Source organism: Eleginops maclovinus, chromosome 15, assembly GCF_036324505.1.
Source record: "Eleginops maclovinus isolate JMC-PN-2008 ecotype Puerto Natales chromosome 15, JC_Emac_rtc_rv5, whole genome shotgun sequence".
In the NCBI taxonomy this organism is placed as follows: domain Eukaryota; kingdom Metazoa; phylum Chordata; class Actinopteri; order Perciformes; family Eleginopidae; genus Eleginops; species Eleginops maclovinus.
This window is the reverse complement of record NC_086363.1, coordinates 9,723,147-9,749,826: the sequence shown is the minus strand read 5'-3', so window position 1 is coordinate 9,749,826 and position 26,680 is coordinate 9,723,147. Positions and strand designations below refer to the sequence as shown.

At 39.7% G+C, this 26,680-nt stretch overlaps 3 protein-coding genes across 3 annotated transcripts in view; 2 read left to right on the top strand and 1 right to left on the bottom strand.

Annotated features, from left to right (window-relative positions):
- The first annotated feature begins 1,123 nt into the window (after positions 1-1,123).
- fdft1 (farnesyl-diphosphate farnesyltransferase 1) lies at positions 1,124-8,799 on the top strand. The gene is given in 9 exon segments (XM_063901715.1): positions 1,124-1,350; positions 3,939-4,036; positions 4,862-5,045; positions 5,318-5,446; positions 5,879-6,070; positions 6,336-6,512; positions 6,966-7,118; positions 7,645-7,710; positions 7,713-8,799. Coding segments are annotated over 9 exon segments (1,251 nt in total). The 5' UTR covers positions 1,124-1,251; the 3' UTR covers positions 7,866-8,799.
- A 201-nt stretch (positions 8,800-9,000) lies between these two features.
- The window catches only part of LOC134877219 (uncharacterized), a 31,137-nt gene continuing 13,457 nt past the window's right edge, over positions 9,001-26,680 (top strand). Inside the window, 19 exon segments of the mRNA XM_063902639.1 lie at positions 9,001-9,127; positions 9,822-9,945; positions 10,078-10,163; positions 10,290-10,404; positions 10,561-10,676; positions 10,772-10,857; positions 11,272-11,415; positions 11,500-11,616; positions 12,189-12,317; positions 12,449-12,516; positions 21,243-21,326; positions 22,590-22,750; positions 22,887-23,069; positions 23,168-23,213; positions 23,849-23,961; positions 24,112-24,285; positions 24,368-24,416; positions 24,512-24,677; positions 25,259-25,456. Coding sequence (XP_063758709.1) covers positions 9,823-9,945; positions 10,078-10,163; positions 10,290-10,404; positions 10,561-10,676; positions 10,772-10,857; positions 11,272-11,415; positions 11,500-11,616; positions 12,189-12,317; positions 12,449-12,516; positions 21,243-21,326; positions 22,590-22,750; positions 22,887-23,069; positions 23,168-23,213; positions 23,849-23,961; positions 24,112-24,285; positions 24,368-24,416; positions 24,512-24,677; positions 25,259-25,456 — 2,158 coding nt within the window. The 5' untranslated portion in view covers positions 9,001-9,127; position 9,822.
- On the bottom strand, positions 14,704-18,012 carry LOC134876660 (beta-1,3-galactosyl-O-glycosyl-glycoprotein beta-1,6-N-acetylglucosaminyltransferase 4-like). Its single transcript, XM_063901714.1, has 2 exons — positions 17,746-18,012; positions 14,704-17,606 (listed from the first exon to the last, which is right to left on the bottom strand). The coding sequence occupies exon 2, from the start codon at positions 17,603-17,605 to the stop codon at positions 16,322-16,324; it is 1,284 nt and encodes a 427-aa protein (XP_063757784.1). The 5' UTR covers position 17,606; positions 17,746-18,012; the 3' UTR covers positions 14,704-16,321.

The following is a 26,680-nucleotide window of genomic DNA, read 5'->3' as shown; positions in this document are numbered from 1 at the left end:
CCACATCACATATTCATCATTTGCTTTTTGTTTTGTTAACAAGGTCATATTGCATAGTCATAATCAAGTTTGATTGAGTTACTTATTCACATGTTTTCAAAGATTAAAAGGCTTTATTGTCATATGCACACTAGCCACAGTGTGGAGGGCAATGACAAATTAAGTCCCAGGCTCCCCAAACAATGCATAATGAATATATTTAGGACATAAGACCAATAAAAATAGGGAAAGAAATAGAAATAAGATAGTGCAGGAGAATGTTGCTAGGTTCTTTGTGTTTTCTGCTGCTGTGGAACTTACATTTCTTGTGGGATCAAAACGGTTGCATACTGTATCTTAAAAAGGGACAGTCCGTCTAGTAAGTGATGTGGTGATTCATCAGCCAGTGCTTCAGCTTATAAGCATGAGCTGATTGGAGTTACAGGCACTGGAGAAATAAAATAAACATGATTATTTTTTCCAAGTTGTAAAGGGATCTCCGCATTACGTAGATGACAATGCCCTCTACACTGATGCTAGATTGATAGACAAACGGTAGGCACTGGTACCATACAAGATGTTTTCCACAGTGGTTGTACCCTTCCTCGCTTCAAGTTCAGGTTAAAGAGGAACTTTACTATCCCACAGAACCTTGAGCCTCCCTGATTTTCCACCTCAGCTCGCTTGGTACAATCCTCAGCTCCTCTTTTGTAACCTTACCTAAAAAAAACCAATAAACTTTATTTGTACCTGTATAAAGAAAAACCCACATTGCATCACAGTCAGATCAAAAGGCATAAAGGCCTACCATACAACATAGGTATACAAAAGGTTTTCTATTCACATCAATTGACCTAACGATTTAAAAGAGACACAGCTTAGAGTTATATATTTCCAGATGATGGATAACACGTTGTTTCAAAGAGTTTGATCACAACCAACAGGTATAAGACTGGTATTATATAATTTGAATGAGCAGGTATGGTTACCCATTCGGAAGAACAGCGGACCAATCAGAAGCCGTGCTCCACTGTCACTCCGCTGAGGCGGGGCATCACACCAGATATTCTGATCGCTCATTGGACTCTGGCCGCTATGCCCATGACTCGCTAACCAATCAGAGGCGTCGGTCGATATGACGACCTATGAGACTGAAAGCCACATTTGTTTCCTTGGTGCTGCTGCATCTCGGGACGATTCGCTTTGATGGGGAACATATCTGCGGGTTTACACATCAGTTTGTTATAGTAACAGCAGAAAACCTGAAGCAACATGGACATCCTTAAGTCACTGGGCCACCCGGAAGAGATATTCAACCTATTTAAGTTTAAATTGGGGGGATGCAGCACCGTAATGCGAAAGTTGGATTATGTGAGTAAACCTTCTTATTGAACATAGATGCTGAGAATAACTTGTCATATAAAGACAGTGTGCAGGTTGTATTGCCTACTGGATTTAATTTGCAAATGTGCCATTCGAATCAAGTTGACTAGCACATGATGTTCCTCCTTTAAGAGCATCACCACAATTGGGTTGTAGGTAGTGAAACAGAAACCCACAAAGGCATTTACAAGCAACTGATATTGACCTATATGGTGCTCAGCTTTGCAGAATCATGAGCTGATGGAAACGGACTCAGCTAGATGCACTAATGAGATCGCTAACTCCTGTGTTGGCTCAGGTGTCTACAGGCTGATATGACCATTGACTTGGGATTTACGTTACATAATGAGCTTGGAGGGTTCAACAGTAGGTAGAGATGATGTGCGCATGTTTAATTCCTATGGCAAGCCGTTTGAGTATTTATTCCATTGATATCAGACGGTAGTTGCCTACACTAGTTGGTTCTTTGATAGCACTTGTTAGATTTGGTCATACTAGTTTAGCACTCTGTTTTACCAGTTGAATAAAACATTTACTAGTCATTATTTTTCAGCAACTAGTGGGACTAGTTCCTACATAACCCTTACTAGTGACACCAGGAGTTGCACTAGTAGCACTGAAGTACCAACATGTAAGCTTTTTGATGAAATAGTGGCGCTCTGACCTTACTAGTGACGCTAAAAGCATTACTAGTAAACTAGTGTGCTGCAAAAGCTCTGACATGTTAACTAGTTACAAAAAAGAAGCAGAAAATTAGCAAACTATTGGCATACATTTTCTGCACTAGTTAACTAGTTCACCAAAAATCACTCACTAGTTAAATAGTAAAGGCAAAAGGTTCACTAAATAACAAGTTGAAGGCTCTTTTGACCTCACCAATTAACTAGTGGGGCTCAAAATGTCTACTAGTGAACCTTGTGCACTTAGTAGTTAACTAGTGAGATACATTTAAATTTAACTAGTCAACTAGTGAGGTTTAAAAATGTTTACTAGTAGCACTAGTCACACTAGTTGCACTGAATGCTAATGAGGAGGAGGGGAAAGAATGCATTGAGGTCTCCTATTTGCCCTAAACTAGACCGCCAGCCAACCAACATTTTATAATAGGATTTTAAGAATCGGAACTTAAATACACTGTGTTTTCAAATATAGTCATATGATCATATTTACAAAAATATAAAACAAAATCATTTTTGTAATATGATCATATGACTGTATATCAGTTAGGTAAGAACATTGAAATGTTGTTAAAATAAGAAAGTTGCCTTAGGACTGCAGACAAAACATGTTATCCAGGTGCAATTTGAAAGGTGCTTGGATTAGCATAGCACGGTGATAACAGAGGGACCTCAATGATATAGAAAGATGGAATAACCCAATCACAGCTTTCCTATTTGTTTGCCTTACCGAAGGCAGTACCACGAAAAAGTCAGTGGTTGAAATGTATTTTTAACACTGTTCCTTCAACGGTTCGAAGTACAGTACTGTGTGCCCGGCATTTCACGGACGACAGCTTCAAAAACCTTGCACAGGTTGATGCCGAAATGCAAAACGTGCAGTACTATGAAGGAAAAGGCTGTTTCAGTCCTAACATTACATCTGAAATGTAAGAGCGATACAACATAAAAACGTTCCACTGTGAAACCGCCTGCTCCAGTCTACTTTGGGACGGTGGTCCATCACGTTGGTCTCACTTTCAGGATCGGCCTCCGCTTCAAACATATGGCTGTACCGCCGTCATTGTAACACATAAACTGATGCTCGGCTGTAACGGGAAGGCTAGGAAAGCACTCTGTTAGACAGGGGCGGAGCCTCTCTTATGACCAGTAAAAACGGCCACAATATGGGACCTTTAACTTGTAGAGCATTGTTTGTCAGCGTATCTCTTATAAATAAAGTTGAGAAAAAAAATTGTCAACATACGCAGCTGCAACTGTAATCGACTGAGTGCTATTTTAATCTCATGCGTTTTCCACTCATAACAATATTCTTTAATGTCACCTTCCGTTGTGAAACAGAAGTTTTTAAAACAGAAGTGCATGTTGAGTTGTAGCCTTATTTCCTTGCTGGAATCTGCAGCAGGTTGTGAAACACGCATCTGGTGTTGTTTTGGGTAGAGGTGGGAGGAGTGGTAAAATGATTACAATAGATCTACAAACGCTGTGCGCTGACCCGCTCCTCTACGCAGCATGCTACGCAGTGAGGGAGACTGTTCTGAGGTCGGTGGAGTTTCTCACCTCCCCCGACCCTCCGCTCACTTGTCCTCTAGGGTACATGTTTCAAACTTCCCCACCAGCCGTGGCGTCGACATGCGCAACGTCGTTTCATAGTTGCAGGGTCGGTCGTACTGCCAGGGTGTCCGTATGGCCGGAGCTTGCTGCAAGTGTACCTTCTCTCTGTCCGTTTTCAAGCGCTCTCTGTCGGTGGCGCCGCGCGGCTGCGGCTCCACTCCTCGGTCCCTCCTGTCGTGCTGGAGACTGGGGGAGCGGGCCCTGCAGGAGGCCGCCCGTCCCTCCAGCGCCCTCAGACCCACTTGTTTTTACCGACACTCGACCTTCTCTTGTCTTTCCTGTCAGGAGTCCATGAGTGAGAGTCTGCGGACATGCTACCTGTATCTGAACCAAACCAGTCGCAGTTTTGCAGCTGTCATTCAAGCGCTGGACGGGGAGTTGAGGTGGGTAAACACTTGGCTCCAGGTGGAGGGGTGTGTCTACGGGCATGTTTTCTTCCTGAAGGGCAGAACCATGGGCGTTGGCTGGGGCACTTCTCTTTTCTGCACTCATAGTTCTCTGTGCACAATGTGCAAAATACACATTCAAAGTATTAACATCGTCAAAACCACTATCAGTAGTTTAGACCTAGGCATACTTGGATTGCATCCATTATGTAATATGGTGCTTCTGTCTCTAATATTCTAGAAAAAGTACCCACAAATTATGGTATCACCTGTGGAGTTGCAATAATGTCTGACAGAAGATACTGCTCCATGCAGTGTTTGTTTAAGGCTCTTAGAATTAGTGAGTCATTTTAAAGACAACATTTTGCACCATAGCCTTTATTAATAGCTGATCAATTCAACAACAGGCATCAGCTTTAATAAACCAAAGTGCACTGCAGGACTCAGCTCATCTGCTCATGTATGAATTTCACACTAAATCAAACAAACACAGATATAGATTTAATGAGTAAGATATTACAAATAAAATTGGGCAAATACACTGTGTGTGTGTGTGTGTGTGTGTGTGTGTGTGTGTGTGTGTGTGTGTGTGTGTGTGTGTGTGTGTGTGTGTGTGTGTGTGTGTGTCCACTTTAAATGTCCTCGGTTAAAGGGCATCCTCTACATATACTAACCTGACCTGTGACAACCTCTTTGACATGCCTGCTATTTTTGTCTTTTAAATCAAGGACACGTATCTCTTTAGACAGCATGTGAAAAGACACTGAAATTAAAAACAAATACAGTTTTTTGTTAAAACCTTCTACTGTCTTCCTGATCCAGACATGCAGTTTGTATTTTCTACCTGGTGCTGCGAGCGTTGGACACAGTGGAGGACGACATGACGATCCCTTTGGACAAGAAGGTTCCCATGCTGAATGATTTCCACACCTACCTGTACCAGAATGAGTGGTGCTTCACCGAGAGCCAGGAGAAAGACAGACAGGTTCTGGCAGATTTCCCCACGGTCAGTAGCTCTGCATGGTTTTACTTAAAAGGGCCCGAGACGGGTATATAAGGCTCTCAGCAGCTTCATTTGCGATGTAGTTCCTTTATAAATGTCAGATTTACAGATAAAAATGTAACACCATGTTGGAGTAAAATACCATCTTTAAGTTCATGGTCTAATATCTATGATGGTTTTTTGACTGAAAAATCTAACGTAAAATCTTTGTCACTCTGTTGTTGTCTGACTGTTCTCATCTGTAACTACAATCTTTATGTTTACTTGCAATCTAGATATCAGTGGAGTTCAGAAACCTCGCTAAGGAATATCGAGACGTCATCTCAGATATCTGCCACCGTATGGGAGTAGGAATGGCTGAATTCCTGGAAAAGAAAGTGGGATCCATGAAGGAGTGGGACTTGGTAAATGTCAACCTAATCTTAAAAGAACAGCAAAATTGTTAGATAGATGACGAATGGAAATCCAAAAAATACATATACTAACAACACAAAAAGATATCTAACACAGTTTAAAGTACCCTGCACTTTCAGTAACTTAAGATATCAGCAAATATATGCTTTATACAATATTGACTTGTATCTTGAGCTTCATTCTGTCTTACAGATGTGTTTAAGTCATTCTGGTAACTTAATGTTGATGAAGTCTTACAATACACCATGTTATCCCTTCTATACAACCAATTGTTTGACGATGACTTTGACAAAATTGAAATACATGTTTAAAAATCCTTGAATGTTAGGATAGCCATGTGTACTTAATCTTAGACCAGAATACAAGTCATGCTTGGACATTGAAATCTGATGCCATGCTGTCTTCTTTTATCTTTTGTGCAGTATTGCCATTATGTGGCGGGGCTGGTTGGTATCGGTCTGTCTCAGCTGTTCTCTGCGTCCCAGCTGGAGGACCCCGAAGTGGGGCGCGATACCGAGCTAGCTAACTCCATGGGCCTGTTCCTCCAGAAGACGAACATCATCCGAGATTATCTGGAGGACATACAGGTGGGACGCGCCTTCTGGCCTCAAGAGGTAAGAACCTGTCCTGTTTTCTTATACGAGTGTTGGTTAACCTGATCACCACAGTTTTGCAATTTGATAGTAAGAGAAAATGCAGAACAAACAAACAAAGACAACACATTTTAGGCTAATATTCAGTTTCAAACATATTTTATGTATATTGTGTCTCTTAATAAAAAAAAAAACTAACAGGAGGTCTTTTGTTGAAGTTGCTTAGAAGTTTACTGAATATTGAACATACGTATGTGATGTGTTAATATCTCGTGTCCCTGTGCAGGCTTGGAGCCAGTTTGCTGGTCGTCTGGAGGACTTTGCGCAGCCTGAGAAGCTGGAGTCGGCTCTCTCCTGTCTCAACCTGCTGGTTACTGACGCTCTGCGACATGTCCCTGATGTTATAACCTACCTGTCCCGCCTGCAAAACCAGAGCGTCTTCAACTTCTGCGCCATTCCACAGGTACACACTGACCTATGACTTAGTACTGTGGCTGTGACGTGGGTTATGTGTTCAACACCAGCCCCTGCAGTCAAAATTACTTAGTAAATAAATACTTAGTACTATAGTGAGTTTTAGCTTTCTTTGGCGGTGGCACCACAGGTCAGAAGGACTGGGAGTCATTTACTTAAGTCATCAATCACAAGCTTGGGCTTGGGAGAAACTAGGGCAGTATTTAAGTAACTAGATTTACTGAACTGTTCGATACAATCTGATGACTATAACATCTTACATTTGAACAGTTTTCAATGACTAAAACTAAACTAAAGTAGCCACATTTAACACTACTGCCTTACAACAATATAGTGATTTAATATTATTTCCCTTCGGCTTAATTTTGAGCTATTTATCTTTTCAATAGTCCTGTTTTCAGATACTTTTTCTTTAACTAAATGTTTATCCTCTCCTGACCAGGTAATGGCAATAGCTACACTGTCGACTTGCTACAACAACCCCATGTTATTCCAGGGAGTGGTGAAGATCAGGAAGGGGCAGGCGGTCACGCTTATGATGGAGGCCACCAACATGAGAGCCGTGCAGACCATCATCGCCCAGTATAACCAGGAGGTGGGTGTGTCTTTGCGTTTGATGTCCTGCTTTCACCATATTGATGCGTTTTTCTTTCTTTATTTTATTTTCAAACTGCAGTTTAACAACCATATAATTCATAAATATAACTTTTCTCCCAATATTTGAATCCAGTGAGCCCATAATGTAGAGAAGACATATTATCCCGTATGTCCTTTTTGTTCTGTTCATTCTAGCTACTGAGTATTTACAGGAGGCATTTTCAGTCAAACCTTAAACCCATTCAGTCAGTTTTGGTGTTTTGCAAAACAAGTATTGCTGCAATAATGAAACCTCTCCGTTTTATTGCAAACGGTGCCCCACACTGAGTGCAATATTTTATGGATATGGTTTTTATTATTGCTTCTTATGTTTTGTAGTTACGGTATATTTTATTGTTTTATTTTTTATGTCTTTCTATTCTAGTTTATGTTTTTTCTTTATTCAGCCTCCCAGCCAAAGTTTTCATATGATTATACTTGGAAAACCAGAGTGACACTAAACATCCCGTTTTCCCTCTCAACAGATTTTACTGAAGGTCTCCCACACGGACCCGACCCGGGACAACACGCTGCGCATCCTGGCTTTAATCGGGAGAAGTCTGCCCTTTCACAGAGCAACCTGCCCTCAAGGACCGCCCACCTGTCGCCAATGTACCTGTCTGCTGCCATGCTGCTAGCTGCTCTCAGCTGGCAGTACCTCAGCACCACCACGGCACTGGACACCGGGGACATGAAGGGACAGTGAACCCATTTACCCTCACCTCTCCGGGGCCCACAGACTCAGAAAGCCCCTTTTGCCCACTCTGGATGTCCAGTTCCTTTCTATCTGCAATCTGAAACACTGCCCTCCTTACTACAGCTGTCACAGGAACATGGACATATTTAGACTATGGAGGGGTTCTGGTAGCAGGCTGGTCTCTTTAGGTTGTTTGACAGTGATTTCGAGTAGTCCATCCTGCTTCTGGATACATTAATTACACAAATTGTTGTGTGGTTATATTCACCAGCATAAATCGCACATTAAAACAATTCAGGGTGTTTTCTTGTTTGATGTTTATGTTTACTCTGTTCCCCTTTTTGTTTCATTTGTAACATTTTGACCCCTTGACTAAAGTGAAGTTATAAACATAAAGGTAGTAGTTTTAATTTCCCTGTTAATTGGTGAATACAAATTACACGACCCTACCTTTTCAAGACAGTCCCCAATTCCATTACGTTTTTGTTTGATTGTGTCAACTCTTTTTTATTTTCTCTCTCTTGTCAGATTAAAGCTAGTTTTATATCCATCTTGCTATGCTTATTCAGGAGAAACTCTCAAAATAAATATTAGTTACAATCATGCACTTTACAGTAAATCTGCTGCATCCGCATCCTCAGACGCTATTACTTTATTTCACCCCTTTATGTCTTTGTGTTTCATTTGTATATCTTTCGAAATCGGAGAAAAACAAGGCTATTCCTGATGTAGTTTTGACATGAACTTTTTAAATGAATCAGGAAGAACAAAAAAACATATGGAGACTGCTAGCTTAAGTGTCCTTAATGCAGCTTTGGTGAGTAGAAAGGCTAGCACAGAGTTACCTTGTACAGAACCAAAGGAGAGCTACAAACATTGCTATGTAATGTGACATTTTGATTTGTACATATTTGAGAAAAATAAAGAAGTTAAATAATTTAAACGGTCTGAATTGTTATTGTGCATACACTCAAATAGCCTCTTGAAGTGGGTGAATATTTTTATAGAGTATTGTTTGATATGATGTGCTTTCATAGAGTCATCAATAATGGTTAGTTGTAAATGTTTCTGTATTGTTGCCAGGTCATCGTTTTAAGATCACCTGTCAACCTTTGGAAATACTTTTATTTCAGTCACATGTTTACTGACGATGCATTTATTACACAGGCATGTGATTCAATGACTTGCTGCTGTTAAAAAGGGATAGAACCGGTGTTCTGTTCAGTGACAGAGAGGATTCGCAGGAGAACGTTATTCAAAAACAGCTGCAGGTAAAAGTGTCTTTCTTGTGTTATATTGTGTTTCATTTTCCTCTTTAACACTGCTTGATGTTCATACCATCTTAACTTCTGAGTGAATGTTGAATGAGTTTACATTATATATAGCTTATATTTTTTCTTGGATATTTGTATGTATATTCACCTGCTTCTGTGACTCCATTTCCATTCTCGTATTCTTTTTTAAAATTCATAATAAACAACAATTTTATTTCAAATGTCAGAACTGAAATATGTGGCACTTCATGAATGTTTCTGAAAAGTACAGAAATAGATGCAAATTATACACAAGAACTATGTGCATCTATCTTGCATTCTCTAGTTGCACTGTACTTGTACCGTTTTGTTATCTTCAAATTCTTCTACTCAAATGCATTTTTATTTTTATTTTACATTTATTATTTTATTCCCGACATATGTGTAATATCTGTGTTTCTTCTTATTCTGTTGCTGCCATGACATGTGAATTTCCCTATGGGGATGAATAAAGATTCACTTGTCTTGTCTTGTCTTAAAACAGTAATGATGAATGATTTCCATATTTTGAGAAGAAACAATATGATGTTCCAGGAGCATTACAGGAAAATCCTCCCCAAAATGAAACTGTCTGCCTTAAGATGTTCATGTTATATTATTTCACGCACAGCAAGATTATTATTCTGAAGTCTGACAGTCATCCGGTTAGCAGGATGCATCCCCTGGCTCTCCTTTGCGTCGTTTTGACGGTCAGTGTCACCTTGGCCCGACCTCACCTCCCTCATACCTCCTCAGAGATGGTGGACCTTGTTAACAAAGCCAACACCACCTGGACAGTAAGTACATTCAGGGTCTTTGTTCTGGTAACTGTCTTTGCAGCACAAAGCCACTATGAGGAAACCTACTGTCCAACATTGCTGTGATTTCTTCAATCTCTCTTCAATTTAACTTAATTTCTTTGTGTCCAGGCCGGGCAGAACTTCCACAACATTGACATCAGCTATGTGAAGGGACTGTGTGGGACCATACTGAACGGACCAAGGCTGCCAGAGGTGTAAGTTTAATGAGTGTGTGAGGGCACAGATTTATGTGTGTGTGCAGTCTCTCACATGCCCAACCAGGTGACAGTCAGCAGGTTCATCTTATCTGCAGAGATCAGTAATCGTCCTCTCTTCCTCAGGGTTCACAATACTGAAGGCATAAAGCTTCCTGACAGCTTTGACCCACGCCAGCAGTGGCCCAAATGTCCCACAATCCAACAGATCAGGGACCAGGGATCCTGCGGGTCCTGCTGGGTAAGGCAGTCCAACAAAAGGACACAACAGGAAACTAGAAAGGGCAAGCTGTAATGCTGGTTAAAAACTGGGGGAATCAAAGACAATTAAAGTGCATTTTAGAGCCATCCAGCATACTCTCAAGCCAGGGTTTAATTTCTCTTTACCTACCTACAGGCCTTTGGGGCAGTTGAGGCGATATCCGACAGGTTGTGTATCCACAGCAGTGGTCAGGTTTCTTTGGAAATCTCCGCTGAGGATCTGCTCTCCTGCTGTGATGATTGTGGCATGGGGTGAGAAATTGTGTAACAAAATGAGTTTATTCTAGGTCTGTTTAGAGGACATAAACAACAATGCTCATGTTGTTTTTATTCTCCTCTGGATGCAGCTGTTTCGGTGGTTATCCGGCTGCTGCTTGGGAGTTCTGGGCAAAGAAAGGGCTTGTGACAGGAGGCCTGTATAACTCCAACGTCGGTAAGCTGGAGTGTGAACTGAAAAGTACATTCAGTATTATTAGAAAGTATTCGTTCTGATTGTCTAAGGTCTTGATATCTACTATGCAAATTATTTAGCAGGCATCTAATGGAAAAACTTTTAAATGTATTGATCACATGAAAAATCACTTTTATTATTCAGGAAAAACTATGAGAAAATGTCTAACAGATACCAAATACTTAATAATTTAAGGGACCATGGGACTACTTTTTCCCAAAATATGATTCATATAATCATGGGCCCTGACTAAGTATTAATTAAGACAAGTTTGACTGATTTTTAACTTTGTTTCAGGTTTCACAAGCCCTGAGAACAAAGGAGAAATTGAGAAATTCAGCTGCGAGCCTAAATGGGTTAAAAAATATATAATTAAATTGATGGTGTGTTTGACAGGCTGCCGACCCTACAGCATCCCTGCGTGTGAGCATCATGTAAATGGGACCCGTCCTCCGTGTCAGGGAGAACAGGAGACTCCTAAGTGTGTGGAGCAGTGCACCGATGGATACTCTCCCTCCTATCAGAAGGACAAACACTTTGGTACAGACCCCAAAACAATCTTTCTTCTCCACTTACCGTAGCTTCTGTTTCTACATGATCTTGTTACTGTGTCTCCCTCTTCAGGTAAGCACACATACAGCGTGCCGTCCAAGCAGGAGCAGATCATGACCGAGCTGTACAAGAACGGGCCTGTGGAGGCAGCTTTCTCTGTATATGCAGATTTTCTGCTTTACAAGACTGGTGAGTGAGACTGCTTTGATTTTGTTGCTACGTTAGCTACAACTACAAACAGTAATCTGTGAGCACACAAACCTCTCCTCTACACACAGAAGCAAACAAACAGGGAGAGTAACCTCAGTATTTACAATTAACACAGTTTGACCTAATCTCAGAATGAAAATCTATTTTAAACCTGGTTTATTTTGCATATCTTATATTTAGTCAAAGACACATAATTGTAATGCCCTCCATGTTTGCTTTGTATGTTTGAAATTGTATTCATACTAGAATAATCCTACCTTATTGTCTCATGAACCCTTAAAATGAAGCATTATGTGACCACTCATCACATTATAAGACCATAATGTGGACATGTGTAGGGAGAAATTCATTCAATTTCAAGAACTTTTATGTATTTGTTGAATTTCACAAAAAAGAGTAAGAGGTTAAGGTGAATGTATGTAACTGTCGAACTAATAAACGTAAGTAAAAGCATAGTTTATTCTTTATAAAATCTATACTATATATGTATAAAGGAGAAAGATAAACTTGTCCTGTAAGTACTGTGTTATTCCAATTAATGTTCCTTTTAGGTGTATACCAGCATTTGACAGGGGAGATGCTCGGCGGTCATGCCATTAAGATCCTTGGCTGGGGGGAGGACAATGGGACGCCCTACTGGCTCGCTGCAAACTCCTGGAACAGTGACTGGGGAGATAAGGGTACGACAGAAACAGGGTTTAAGGATGTTTTGTTTGTTGGTCACACATACTTTTAATGTCATATAATTATGTAATGTTGAAAGTGAATGGTAAAGAAGTGTTTATCATGTTTTCATGTCTTCTTGTTTCAGGTTTCTTCAAGATCAAGCGTGGAAATGATGAGTGTGGTATTGAGTCAGAGGTGGTTGCAGGAATCCCAATCATTTAGATCAAATAAGCCGCGGCTGCAAAAGAAATGATCAAATTAAATCAATCAAGAAAGATTCAAATAAAGACCTTGTTTTGTAAGAGACTGTTGTATTGCATTTAAAGCCAAATATTGAGAGATTTGATGTTATCAAAATGTAATAAATTGTCAGAACATCGAATAAAAACGTTTGTGCTTGCTTTGTTTTTGTCCTAAAAAGATCATTTCTAAATGTTTTTTTCTATGATCCAGACAGTGAATAATTGTGACTTTTAGAGTGACACTGTAAGTGAAACATCAGTTAAGAGTCTGCTTGTCATATGGAGATGCTATTTGTTATGGCCTTTGTTTCAATTTAGCCGATGTGGACTCAAACATCAGGGATTAAAGGATTTGTTTCGATGTGAGTGTAAAGAGTCTGAGGCCTGCAGCATATGTAGAATATAACTCTTACTCTGTTTTCATTTGTAAGAAATGGTGACAATATTTTCAATATTTAAATGCTATTGCGTGGCAAACTAATTAACTGAGTTTATACCACCATTGTGATAATGATGATTTAAAAACAATAAGTAGCTAGCCTCACTAAAAAGTCAAAAGGGGCGAAATGAACATCAACAGCGGCACATGACCTACTGAATTTTCTTGTTTATATGTATTCTCAAAAAGGCAAACATATCGATACCTATCAATATTATCTTTAAAAAATGACGTGAGTCAAATTAGCAGCTTCACCTTTTATGACAAGAATTGTTTTTGGGACTTTTTTTACATTGTACAGCCGAAAACACACAGGAAGAAAGAAAAACTAAAACAAGAAGAACAAAAAGAAATGCACATGTGTTAACTTAACCTTGTTATCCACTGCTCCAGCCTCCAGTACAGTATTTGGACATAATTCACCCAATCCTTGGTAGGCCACCGCCATTAAACCTCAAGAGAAGAAGCGGAATGACCCTGCCCAATGAATTAAGGGAGTGTAACAGCCTTACAACTTTGAAAAGCAAACTTAAAATTTTGGATTAGGGAAAATCATATCTGTAACCACATACCAAATGCTTAAAGCCATGAACCAGAGGCGGCTGGCCCATAGGGGGCGCTGGGGCTCTGCCCCACCAGCTGTTGAGGGGAAAAAATATTTTTTGCATATTTTTTTTTAAATCAATGTCAGTTTTACTTAATAGTGTGTGTGCCTACATGCAATTTAAATCATTTAAACAACATTTCCACCAACTAACACTCATTAAACAGTGAATTTCCACTGACAGACAGTGTATCATTCTCTCATGGGGCGATCGGCAAAGTGCCCCTGACCGGCAGCTAAACAGCCAATCCGGTTATGGTTGCTAGGGGGAAATTATGAATAATTGGCCTATCAACGTCGCCAAATTTAACGCCGGTGGGGCGCTGGAAATTTAGCCCCAACTGCTACGTAAAATGCGTGAAGGTTTAGGATTGCTGTAGCTACATAAGGAGCCAGCGATAGTTTTTTTTCGTAGTGCGACTCCCAGACTCTGTCCTACGCTACCTGGGGAAAAAATACGCGCGACGACGAAGAGAGATGATGGCGATGTAATATGTAATAATATTATAGTATGTAATTGTAATATAGTTGTGGAGAATGCTTTGTTGTTTCTCTCAGGCTGTGACATGCAATGACAACTGTATGGCACTGATGCTGTTTTCTCCAAGTAAATGCATTTTTCCTTGAGAGAGGGTATTAAAATAATCTGTTTATGTAAACATTTTTGAAAATAACTTGGTTCTAAATTCTTTGTATATGTTACATTTTAATAGGAAAGTTCTGTTTCATTCTCTCTTCTCAACCCACACTCACTCATTCACTCACTCACTGTTGATTTGTATAGATTCAGCTGAAATCATACCCTTGTTGTTAATTTATCCCTTGATTGTATTGTATAGTATTTGATAGCATAAAGTCTAATATAGCTGTAAATTGTTACTTTTTCTGTGAAGCTGGAAACTGTGAAATTAAATTATTATTGTGGAACTGTAGTCATTTTCCGACTGTTCATTTGAATGCTTATGCTAGATTAGGCAGGGAAATCTGTTGGCACACTAGCCCCACCAATATTTTTTTTCACCAGCCGCCACTGCTATAGTTAAATACAGTACGTAAGAATGAATAGGCGGAACCTTGTAAATGTTATTTACCTTTTTTAATTTGTTTACAGCAGATGTATAGTTGATTCAGGACAAATTACTTAAATTGTTTAAGTATCGACATAGGACAACTTAGGACAGAAACATTGCTACAAAGATAGAAATGGGAAGAAACAAGAAACTAGACACTGTGTTCAGATTAAGAGTAATCTTAAATAAGGAAAAAGGATGAGGTAAGGCATGTGGTGTACACTAGAACAGAACGTGTTTAATGTTTATTTTACTGTCCCTTTACTTCTAAACTTCTTTTATTCTCACTACGGCTTCTTTATTCATGTAGAAAAATCCACTGAAGTCATACAACCAATACAGCCAGACCTTATAGGCCCTTTCCATGTGTGTCTGTGTACATTTAGCACCAGAGTGAACAAACTCAATTTCCAGGGGATAAATAAAGAGTCCTCTTCTTCTCAATTGTCACAGTGAACCTCTTGACAGTTCTCTTTAAGTAAAACCTGGCACATATTGTCCATCCACATTGTGCCAACCATCCACCAGAGGTCCTCAGTACTCTCTCACCTGCTCACCTGTATCCTCTTTCCCTCATCAGCCCTGTGGTAAAACCTGACCCATTTCCACTCATTCAAAGCCAGAGTGCTACCAATAGTTATGCCTTTGCTTTGCACACAGCTGAGCATGAGCCTGTTCCTGTTTTTTGTTGTTGTCCTCCTTGGATTTGTGTTTGTGTTCCCAACCTATAAGCCTGTTCTTCACCATCATCACAAGTACATTTCCCATCATTCTACTTGCTTGCATTGTGTCAGTCCTCCTACTGTATTGTCAGATGTTGCCGTTTTTTCCCACATAAAATAATAATAACAGTATTATAATGACACATGCACGCTATAAAAACAGTATGCACACATGACACACTATAAGATATTGTAGTCTTTCTTCAACAGACATTTTGACACTTTTATAACACCCTCTTTGTCATAAATCTGTGGAATTGGGCTAATATGGAGCAAATCTCAGTAGTTCAGACTAAAGTTGAATCTCTGTGGGTCTCCCACATTATGTGACGCGGAAATTGTGACTTTGACTGTGAAATAGACTGTGACTATTTCTCACCTTATTTTAAACTACCTACGTCCATGTTCTACACAAGATGTTAGAGCAAGGTAAATCTTTTTTTTGTGGTGTTTCTTTTTACTACAGGTAATGGTTAAACTTGTATTTTGAAACTGCAGATAAAATCAAGCCGTTAATGCATGCTAAAATGTGTCGCATGGGCCTAAAAGCTCCCTTTCAGACAGGGACTTCATCCTGTTCAGGGACTGCTTTTACAGGCAATGGGGACATTTAGGGAGGTTCAGAGGAGGCTTTTCTTTGGCTGCACCAAATGGGTCCAAAATCCAAAACCTTGCGCATGAAAATGGCAAATCATTGGCATATTAATGTCCAAAACAAAAAACTGTCTGAGATAATTCTGCAAAGACAATCAGAGGACATTGCACATGAGTTTTGCAGATGCTATACACAACAGCTTCGCTAAGTATGTTTGTCTGTTTGTACGCCATAATTATCATTACTCTTGTGTTAAAAGCAGAACAGGCAGCCCAGATAGAAGATAGATCAGCAAATATCTGAAAACTCAAAAAAGTTTAGCTTTGTTTAACCCTTATGTCGGGAATTAGGTGCTGCAGATTGAAATTACTTTTTGATTTTCCTCCAGCTTCTCCTCAAGGCAGTGAATAACAATGGGATCCACCTTTGGGTCAAACTTATTGGCGAACCAGTGACCATAGTTGAGTAACCAACGCAACTCGCCGGCACCAAAAATGCAAACGCTGCGGACGTGTTTCCCCGAGCATTGAGGGTACAGTCTATCCTCCAGGTACTGCCACTTCACCAGCCTGGCCTTACTCATGAGGTCGGTGATGTCGGGCTGGGATCTGTGCACCTCTCCAGGAACTCCTGGCAGGCGCACAAGTGTTGCCCAGAAGTGTTCGTCTGGAGAGTAGGTGTCCTCTGACCAGGCTAAAAAATCCTTCATCACAGCTGAGGAATCTATGTGCACAACAAACTCCTCTGACAAGACAAAGTAGGCACTGCCGATGAACATCTCGATGCCATGTGGAGGTGGCGTCTTCTCCTGCTCTGTTTTGTGTGGCAGCTTTTGAAACTCTTTTTCGACACCCATCAGCTTGTAGGAAAAGGTGAACCTTTGCTTCTTTAATTCACTAGGCCTGCTTGTCTCCAGCATATTGGCTCCATTTAACTTCTTCAGTTCTGACACTATCTCGAAGTTGGACCTTAGGGGGAAATCTTGGCCACAGAGGTTGATGACATATTTCCATTGGACTTCTGACTTCAAAAGGTCAGAGAGACAGTGGAGATCTGCTTTCAATCGACTGATGCTGGCGTAATAAACAGATTCTCGCTTGGAGGCTATGAAGACATTAGGCAGACAACGGGCTAAACCCTCCACGGCTGAGATGAACTTTTCTGAGGACTTCTGATCGTAGTGGATACAGTAGATGTTAGAGGGCGAGTACACCGCTCTGAGGAGTCTCTCTATCATCAATGCAGATTTATGCACAACAATTGAGTAAGCAAGAGGAAAGTCTCTCTCCTGCTTTGAGACATGCACCTGATCATAACCTCTGGCCTTGATGAATAATGGGCAGTTCGATGTGAGGTTAACCAGACTTTCATCGTTGTCCTCCACAACTTGTTCCCGTCTGATGACAAGTGATTTACCCACTTCCACTGGGTCCATGTCATAAATAGCCAGACAGTTAATATTGTACTTTTGATATGCCTGGATGCCATCTAAAGCTGCTTGGGGAGGTAGAGGATCGGTGATGTTGCGGTACTCCACTCCGACCAGCAGCAGTACACATAGTGTCAGCAGTGACCAGAGTGAACGAAAGAACAGCTTTCTTCTGAGTCTCGGTGAGCATCTTCTGTTCATTCTGTTGTGAGAGGAAACAGGATTACAGGAAGCAGAAACCAGGAGTAATTTGTTTTAACCCCCCTAACGTTCGAATAGAAGCTGAAAGCTAGAAATGTAGTTTTGACATAAAACATTGTAATGATTTTATACACACTCACCTTGCTTTAAACGCATGTAGGCCTCCTGATTTGCAAACTCTCAAGTCACTTTAAGTTTTATTTCATCCCGTACAGCGACACTTTTTTATAATGAATATATTTCAACGAACCAAAAAAAAACTTTAAAGCAATTTACCGCCGTCAGGTGGAATAATTTAAATCCCGTGCTAATTTTCACTTTTTACTTTTTTTAAATCCTCTCTTCATTTATCGCAATCCGAGATATATTTTCTAACATAACCTTGATAAAGCAGAGAAGCTCAACACGTTCTGAATGCCTGTCTGCTTTCAGTCTGTGTGCGCCCTCACAAATAAACCGAAAAGAAAGAGGGAGGGGCTAAGGGAAGCAGATAACTACTAATTAGAGATGCACAAATGTTGGCTGGCGTTTCAGGTCACCAGAGATGTACAGAAAATACTATTATTACGTGTAGCATATTAAATTAAAGTAAATAGAGCTGTGCGTAAATCACAGATTATTCCTAATCGGAAAGCCATGCAGTTGATTAGAGAGAGTGAATGAAAACCCCGTGGTGTCTGTCATCTGAACTCACTTGAAAATCATTCAAAAGAAACCCAAGAACCTGGTTTCTTTGCTTTCTTTCAGGAAAGAGTTTGACTACATTGACAACCAACGCTATACTACAGTATTAGAAAGACGGTACAACAATGTACCTAACCCCTCAACGGTTAGTGCCTAAAATCAACCAAATCTTTAATGTGTCAAATTAAGTAGAAGCAGTTATTTGTGAGAAGGGAAAGAAATTGCATTGTCTAACTGTATATATATCATGTTGTTGGCAGTAGATTTAGACTTTGCACCAACTGCACCCTTTTCCTCAGGACTGAATGTTCTCCCTCCGCTTGCCTTTGTAGTTTTTAGCTATTTTAGAAACAAAGATTTAAATGTGAATGCATTTTTTCATTGTCACCTGTTTAGCTCTTTCCAAATACTGATTGGACTGGTATTCAATGTTACGCAATACATATCATGTGATGTGGCAATAATTTTTTGTGAAAACAAGAAGCTGCGTTTTGCATAGGACATGAACTATGACAATTCACTCTGCAGATAGGCTATCATGTTCATTAAGATGAACAGACAATCGGGCTGATATTATCCTCCCGTAAAGGGAAAACTGATGTCAATTATCAGTAATAAACTTCCTGCTATTTTATTTTGATTACATCTCTGGATAGAGAATCTACTTGTGATTAGGAGTGCACTGTACAATGTAATTGTATATCTTACTTAAAAAGAAAAGTGACTTTAACTCACAGCTTACTCTGTTGACTATCCTCACTTAAACTTAGTAAAGACAAGTAATCAAACTCATCAGCTGCAAGTAGGTTTCAAGGTTTCAAGGTTTCAAGGTTTTATTTGTCATATGCACAGCAGATACAGCGTATATGTTGGCAATGAAAATCTTATGTCGCGTGCTCCTCCAACAACTCAACATACATGGTGCAAAAGATAAATAAAATAGTGAAAAAGAGAGAAGAATATTTACAATATCAACAATACAGATTTGAGGATGTGAAATATATACATATGTGGAATACATTGAAAGTATTTAAATACTTTACACTGTTGAATGAGGAGGTATGGACAGATGCATATATTATGTATAACAGATGTATATGTACAATATATAGATATGTGTACTATAAACAGATATGTATGGCAGATGTGTATAATATATATATATATGTATGTGTGTACTATAAACAGATGTGAGTAGACATTCACACAGCTCAGGAGTTCAGTAGTCTTATAGCCTGTGGTATAAAACTGTCTCTGAGTCTGGTGGTCTTGGTCCGGATGCTGCGGTACCGTCTGCCAGACGGCAGCAGACAGAACAGATTGTTGCTGGGGTGATGGGGGTCCTTTAATATCCTACCGGCCTTCTTCCTACACCGCTGGGTGTAGAGGTCCTCCATGGATGGCAACTCCGTCCTGGTGATGTGCTGAGCAGTTTTCACCACCCTCTGTAGAGTCTTACGGTTGAGGGCGGTGCAACTGCCATACCAGGCGGTGATGCAGCCAGTCAGGATACTCTCGATGGTGCACCTGTAGAAGTTGCAGAGTATCCTGGAGTCCATGTTGAACTTCCGCAGCCTGCGGAGGAAGAAGAGCCGCTGTCGCCCTGGTGTGATGTGTCCATGTCAGGTCCTCACTGATGTTAACCCCGAGGAACCTGAAGCTGCTGACTCTCTCCACAGTAACCAGTACTTAGAGACCTATCTATCTGAGGTATTTTCAGAGACAGTTACACTGCTGAAAATCATGATCACAACTCCCATGACCACTGCTGAGGCTGAGAGGTGTTTTTCAACTCTGAAAAGGATTAAAACCTTCCTCAGGAACACCATGAGTCAGGAGAGACTGAATGCCTTAGCCATGCTCTCAATGGAAAAAAGGCTGGTCACAGACATGATTGACTTTAACCAGAGAGTTATTGAGGAATTTGCCAGCTTGAAAGAGAGGAGGGCTAAATTTCTTTACAAGTAGTGGGGCCTACTCTGGCACATAAATGTCAAATGTGATGAATATGTGTCTGAATACTAATCTAAACCTAGTTCCAATGTTTGTAATGAGCAGTGTGTTTTTGTTTAATAAATCTTTGTTTTTCAATATATTCTACTGAATCTCTTTTGTGGGTTATTTTCTCATTGCGGAGTGCTATTAAACCGTGCCGCCCAACTGCGCCCCCCCCAAAAAAAATGTTCACCAGCCGCCACTGCCATGAACGTAATTTCTTTCTTTTGTATTCTTCTCTTTCCCTCCTTTCTTTATTCATACTGTAGCCTACTGTAAGCTTTTATTTTTATGTGGAGGGTGTAGTGAGAGGCGTGCATTGTCTGTGTCTGTTTGAGGGTGTGTTTATGTCTTTTTAATTATTGTTTTATTTGTTATCAGTTTATGTACTTTTATATCTTAGGGTGCCTTTTAAGATCTGGCTAGGGACAACAGATGGAAATTAGCATAGCAGCTAACTCTGGCTTATTTACAGCAACTTGTCTATTAAACAATGAGCACTGCCCTACCAATTAAATAAATAAATATTGCATTGTGGGGTTTGTAGTCCGTCTGGTGAAGGCGGCTGCCTGTAGCGGACGTTAGCGTGATGCGGACACTGACATTGGAGGAGGAGCTTTAGCTTAAATCATACGATCTCCTCTATGGTCTGAGAACCAGGAAGCGGCAGCTGCTGTAGGAAACACCGGTGAAAAAAGCCTGCAGGTGGATATCGGATATTTCCCACCCATTAGCGTCAGAGGCGATGGGACGTCCTCGGCTGTAACACATCTTTACCGTTAGCTGCTGGTGATGAAGGCATGTTGTCGGGCATTAGTGTAACCAACGTTACACGTCTCTCTTTCTTTCCGCTGTGTCGACTTAAGAGTAATTTCCTATCGTTAGCTAGCAAGTTAGCTCTCTTGTGAAGCTAACTTAAGACAATAGACATGTTTTTATCGCATTTCGACCTATGGAGAACATATTGGGATTGTCTTTCCAGACCTTACACGGTGTTCATCTGCTCCATTACGGCCGCACTGTACTATCTGTGGGGCCGCAAGTGTCAGGTCAGTCACTGGGGTAAAGGTTAGCGGTTGTAATTGCACTAAATAAACATTTTCTTTTGGATTTTCCCTTATCCCTTTTCCCATTTTGATAAATTGTTTGCATTTATTTATTTAAAATGTTTTTTTCTCTATTTTAGTTTCTGACATATTCCTTTTTTTTCCCTATTTTTTATTTTGAGTTTACTCCACTTTTTCTTATTTAATTTATTCTTTATATTTCTTTCTGTTATTTTCTTTGTTAGTTATATTGTATCTTAATTTTCTTGTTTTATGAAATTATTAATTTATCTATTATTTTCTTCTCTTTTTAACATTTTGTTGATCGGGTAGTACAAAGCTGAGTGTCTTTAAGGTGACATCATTTGGCACAAAAAGTAACCTTAAAGACCCCAGCAAAATCCTAAGTGATTTCGTATGTAAATTATGTTACATAGTTTCTATTGTTCATATCAGATGTTAGCTAACTGGGTTGTACAAATTGACGTATGTCGATTTAATTTATGAAACCCTATATTTCGCCCTGCTCTCATGATTATTTGCCATCACTTACTATTATAACTGAATGTAACCTGGTTGGCGTTATAACTAGCATATTAAAACACAAATAGATTATATAAAAAGCATTATAAATTATTGTTAAGGAGATTTAACAACATCTGAAACTGTATATTGTAGTTGTCATTTAATGAAACAATTTGAAGCATTCATTAATGGCGGAAAACATGGTAATGAATGCTTGATAAACAACATTTAACATAGTTGAAGGGTATATAAAATACATCTTTATAAGATTTCAACATTTGAACACTTGCAAATTAATTATGAAGTTATGGATCTTTTAAAAAAATAGTTCAAGTTGTTGAAAACTACATAATTAAAAATCTTTTATGCAGGTTGATTAATCTGCTGATTACGTTTTGCCAAGGTGATCCCTTGATACAACATTAGTCCCCAAACCCAAACATATTCAATTTTGAATGATGCAAAACACCAAATATTTACATTTTAGCAACTGGAACCTGCAAACAACTAATGCTCCTTTTCCACCAAACCGGATCCGGTTCAAGATTCGATCTTTTGCTTTTTTGGTGCTTTTCCAGCAACCGAAGCTAATCTGACTAACTTGATAACTTGCTTACCACACAACAGACCAATCCTGCTTTTGAAGCTGCATATTTCTGTAACCCCCCCCCCCCTTTTTTCATGTGCTCTAGTTTGTCACAAGTAGTAATTCAAATACTTCTGTGTTTCATCAGACTCCCGCCTTGGTGTCTAGCCAGGCTTTTAGTGCTTTCCTCCACAAGCACTGTCCTGTTGTGTCTGAGCCCTTCATCCCAACTCCGTGGTGCTGGGGGGGCCGCATTCAAACCCTGGTCTGTGCCGTCCTCAAGTCCAAACCACCTGTCTCATATCGCAAGTAGGACAAACCACCTGCACAAGTCCCCTGAGTTTTAAATGTTACTTTTACCTGATTGACATCGTCTTGTAATCTTTCTATCTTTTCTATATACGTAGTTTCTATGTGAAAAAATAATCCTCCCCTCATCCCTCAGTGAGCTGATCGGTACGATTGATGGCGGTCAGATCTCTCTGGACTGGGTGGACAATCGGGAAAGTGCGGAGTACCCAGAATCCTGCATCCGCCCCACAGTACTGATTCTCCCAGGCCTGACAGGCAACAGCAAGGTGTCCTATGTGCGCCATGCTATTAACCAGGCGACCCGCCGCGGTTACAGGTCAGTTGTGCTCTTCTACTGTCTCCTTTCCTGTTGATTAAACCTGTTTGCCAAAATCAAAGAGAATTTTATTACTCTAAAGACATTTTCTTTCTTAGAGTTGTGGTCTTCAACAACAGAGGGCTGGGAGGGGAAGAGTTGTTGGTAAGTACCTGACTACCTAACAAACACACATACTGCTGCTATTTCAAAACATACCAATATCAACATATCCCATGCAAAAACCAACAAGGAATTGAACAAATATTGCCAAGTAAGCAAAGCCTGAACAAGCTTTGACTGTACTTCTATTCCATAAACCTCAATTGTTGTCTAATAGTTGTAGTCTTTATACTGTTCAACAAACCTCTCTGTCGTACAGGTTGCCATGTTAGTTCGTAAGGATGCACATGGGCACTACTGTTTATTGTTTTGTCAAATAAAAGTACTCAAACAAGCATGAAATGTGTATTTATCAAACACTCCCCAATAAAGGCAGTATTAACTTCTGTTTCATTAAACTCACTATCTGCAATGTCCCCAAAAAAGTAAGAAAACTATTTTTTATTATTATTTTAGTTTTCAAATTTGAAATAGATATTGATATATATTAAATCACTTTGAAGTGGAACTTACAAATGCTACATCAAGTCATGGAAGTTGGAAAGTATTGAGAGACCGACTCACATCATTTTTGTTGACATTTAGACATATGAATAATGTCAGCTATTTAAGCAGATCATACATAAAATCAGTCACTTGAACACAGCATGTAACTCACCTCCTATTGCTCTGTTCAGACGCCTGTCACCTACTGTGCAGCCAATACATCTGATCTTGAGCGTGTGGTGCACCATGTCAAAGAACTTTACCCACATGCCCCTGTGCTTGGTGCTGGTGTGTCTTTGGGAGGGTGAGTTGGTGCATGCTGTAATGTTTTCCAACTGCTTGCATTTCCTTGTCCAAAACGTTACTTTGTGGTCAAATTGATCATACCTTTACTACCTCTCTGTCTAATTGCTGTTGTCCTTACTGTATATTTCTCTTCTCTCACCCTGTACAGCATGTTACTATTAAACTACCTGGCCCGTAAGCGTACGGAGTCAGGGATGGTGGCGGGTTTCACCATCTCCGTCCCGTGGAATGCGTTGAAGTCTGCCGCCTCAATGGAAGAACCACTAAACTGGCTGCTCTTCAACAAGTACCTCACGAATGGCTTGTGTCAGGCTGTCACCAGGTCAGATATGGTGCAGTTTCAACCATTCCTGAGTTTAGTTTGAATAACTTTTTGTTGAAACTCTAACATCTGTTTCTCACAGGCACAGGAAGGTTCTGGAGAAAGTGGTGGACATTGACTATGTGTTGAAGGTAAATCCAATTTTAAACACATCAGTTTATAATCACGCTTAATGTCCGATGGCAATTCCTTTTTATTTTCATTTATTTTCATCCTTCTCTTCTAGGCCCAGACTATCCGTGAGTTTGACGAACGCTTCACCTCTTTGCTGTTTGGTTATAAGTCTTGCACGGACTATTACCACGACGCCAGCCCAGACCATAAACTCCCCAATACTTCGGTACCCATCATGTGTCTCAACGCTGCTGATGACCCCTTCTCTCCCCAAGGAGGTGAGTGCAAAACAGGAGACGTGAACAATGTGTTTTTATTTTTGATGCAACTTTTCACTTTTGATGTGTCATTTATGACCTACTAGGTAAATGCCTCCCATACCACTAATTAATTAAAAGCTAAAAACCTAGATTGTATAATTCTTCAAGTTTCAAGACTAAGCACTTATACAATAATTTATAGATATGTGTAAATGTAAAATGTTCATTGATTATGTTTACAAGTTGAGATGCTTTACAATGTAATCCAGGAAGTGGTTTGAATCTTAGCTAATTCAAAAGTCAGTTTCAAATCATTATTGATCTATTTATCCACATATGTAACTCAAGTTTTGTATGTATTCTGGGTATCTGCTAGATGTTAAATATAAGCATTATACACTAAGTTTAAAAAAAAGTGCAGTTTTGTGTGTAGGTTGCATTTCTGAATTAATCCTCCACAAAAGTTGTGTAGTTACACTTGAAATTGTTCCCATGCTGTAGTTAGTTTTTCAAATAATGCCTAACATCTAATGTTTCAGCAATGCTAACTAATCATCGTGGAATACAAAATCACAAATTTTGTATTCCTGCTCACACAGCCTTCCCGTTGACAACTATCCAGAGCCTGCCTAATGTTGCTATGCTGCTGACGGCCCACGGCGGACACATTGCATTCCTGCAGGGTTTCTTTCCCCGCGGCGAGAGTTACATGGAGCGCCTATTTGGTCAGTTTGTCCAAGCCGCCTTTGAACACCCTAAAGAAATTAAGAAAGCCTGTGGTATCAAAGAGAAGCTGAGCAGCTGATCGACTTCCACCGTTTCGCTCTGTTTGTTCTGAATCCCAGGATGACTGCTGGCTGAGCACAATATGAAGCCACTAACATCCAATAGCAGTTCACAGAAAAATTGTTGCTCTGCCTCGCATGCTGTAACCAATTAAAAGTTGCGTCTCCTCCATGTTTGCACAGAAAATGACCAACAGTATTGTACAATCATGCTAAACTACCTCCTCGCTCTCTCAGGTTTTCTTTCAATTAGCAATCTAAGAAAGTTAAAAAAAGTCCTGAGCTGGGTAATGCCTACTTTTGTAACCACACACAAAAAACGAAACAAAAAGTTGAAACAAATATAAGAATGTAAGCTTTTTAATAATTTGTTTGCCGTCCCAACTTCACATGGCGCATTGTACTTTGTTGAAAACAAAATTGCACAATTAGGCATCAAATGAGTGCTTGGATTTTAGAAAGTAGATGATGTTTAAATGAAATGAATGTGCAATAGCAATTCTTTTTTTCGCAATTACTACCTTTGTTTTGCAAGGCTTTTTCAAGTGTCAAACATTCTTTAAATGTTTACACCTCCATGCATACTTTCCATACCGTTTTTAACTCTTAAATGCTCACCAACCATACCTGCAAGTTATTTTGCTAGCAGCCTAGTTTTAAGAAGTGTCTCAACAGCAGGAGTAAACACCTGGCATGATGAAAACTTTGTAAGATGTGTTTATCATCTGAGCTTTTTGATTTTAAAACTCAAATGTGAAAGTGTAAAAGTATTGTATGCTAGTATATGCTCTTGCAATGCACTTGGTTGTAATGTAAATTATGCAGTATATCAGAAGTGAATGAGCTAACTAGGTGTTAATAGTACTTGAGATATTTGTACCGCTTATCAGATATTTACTAGCGAGTGCTTTTGAAGTTGTGTGTGTTGTAATCTGCCTTTATTGTCACAAACGCACATTGTTGTTTGGGGACTTGGCGATAGTTCAAAGAATGTCTTATCATGTCGGACACTTTGAGTCCACATGATGATGATCTGATTATCTGAGGTTTGTAGTTACAGGAGTTAATTCGAATTAAATGGCTAATTTGAATATTTTGTACATGAAAGTTAGTATGTGTGTGTAGAAATACGTAGAAGGTTTTAATTTATTATCTGTGTGTACTGATGATACACACCCTATTTGTTTAATACCAGTATTAAGGTATTATTTATTCATGTTATTTTGACCAGTTCTT

Coding starts and splice junctions, on each gene's coding strand:
- LOC134876660 (XM_063901714.1), bottom strand. CDS start 17,605: ATGAACAGAAGATGCTCACCGAGACTCAGAAGAAAGCTGTTCTTTCGT.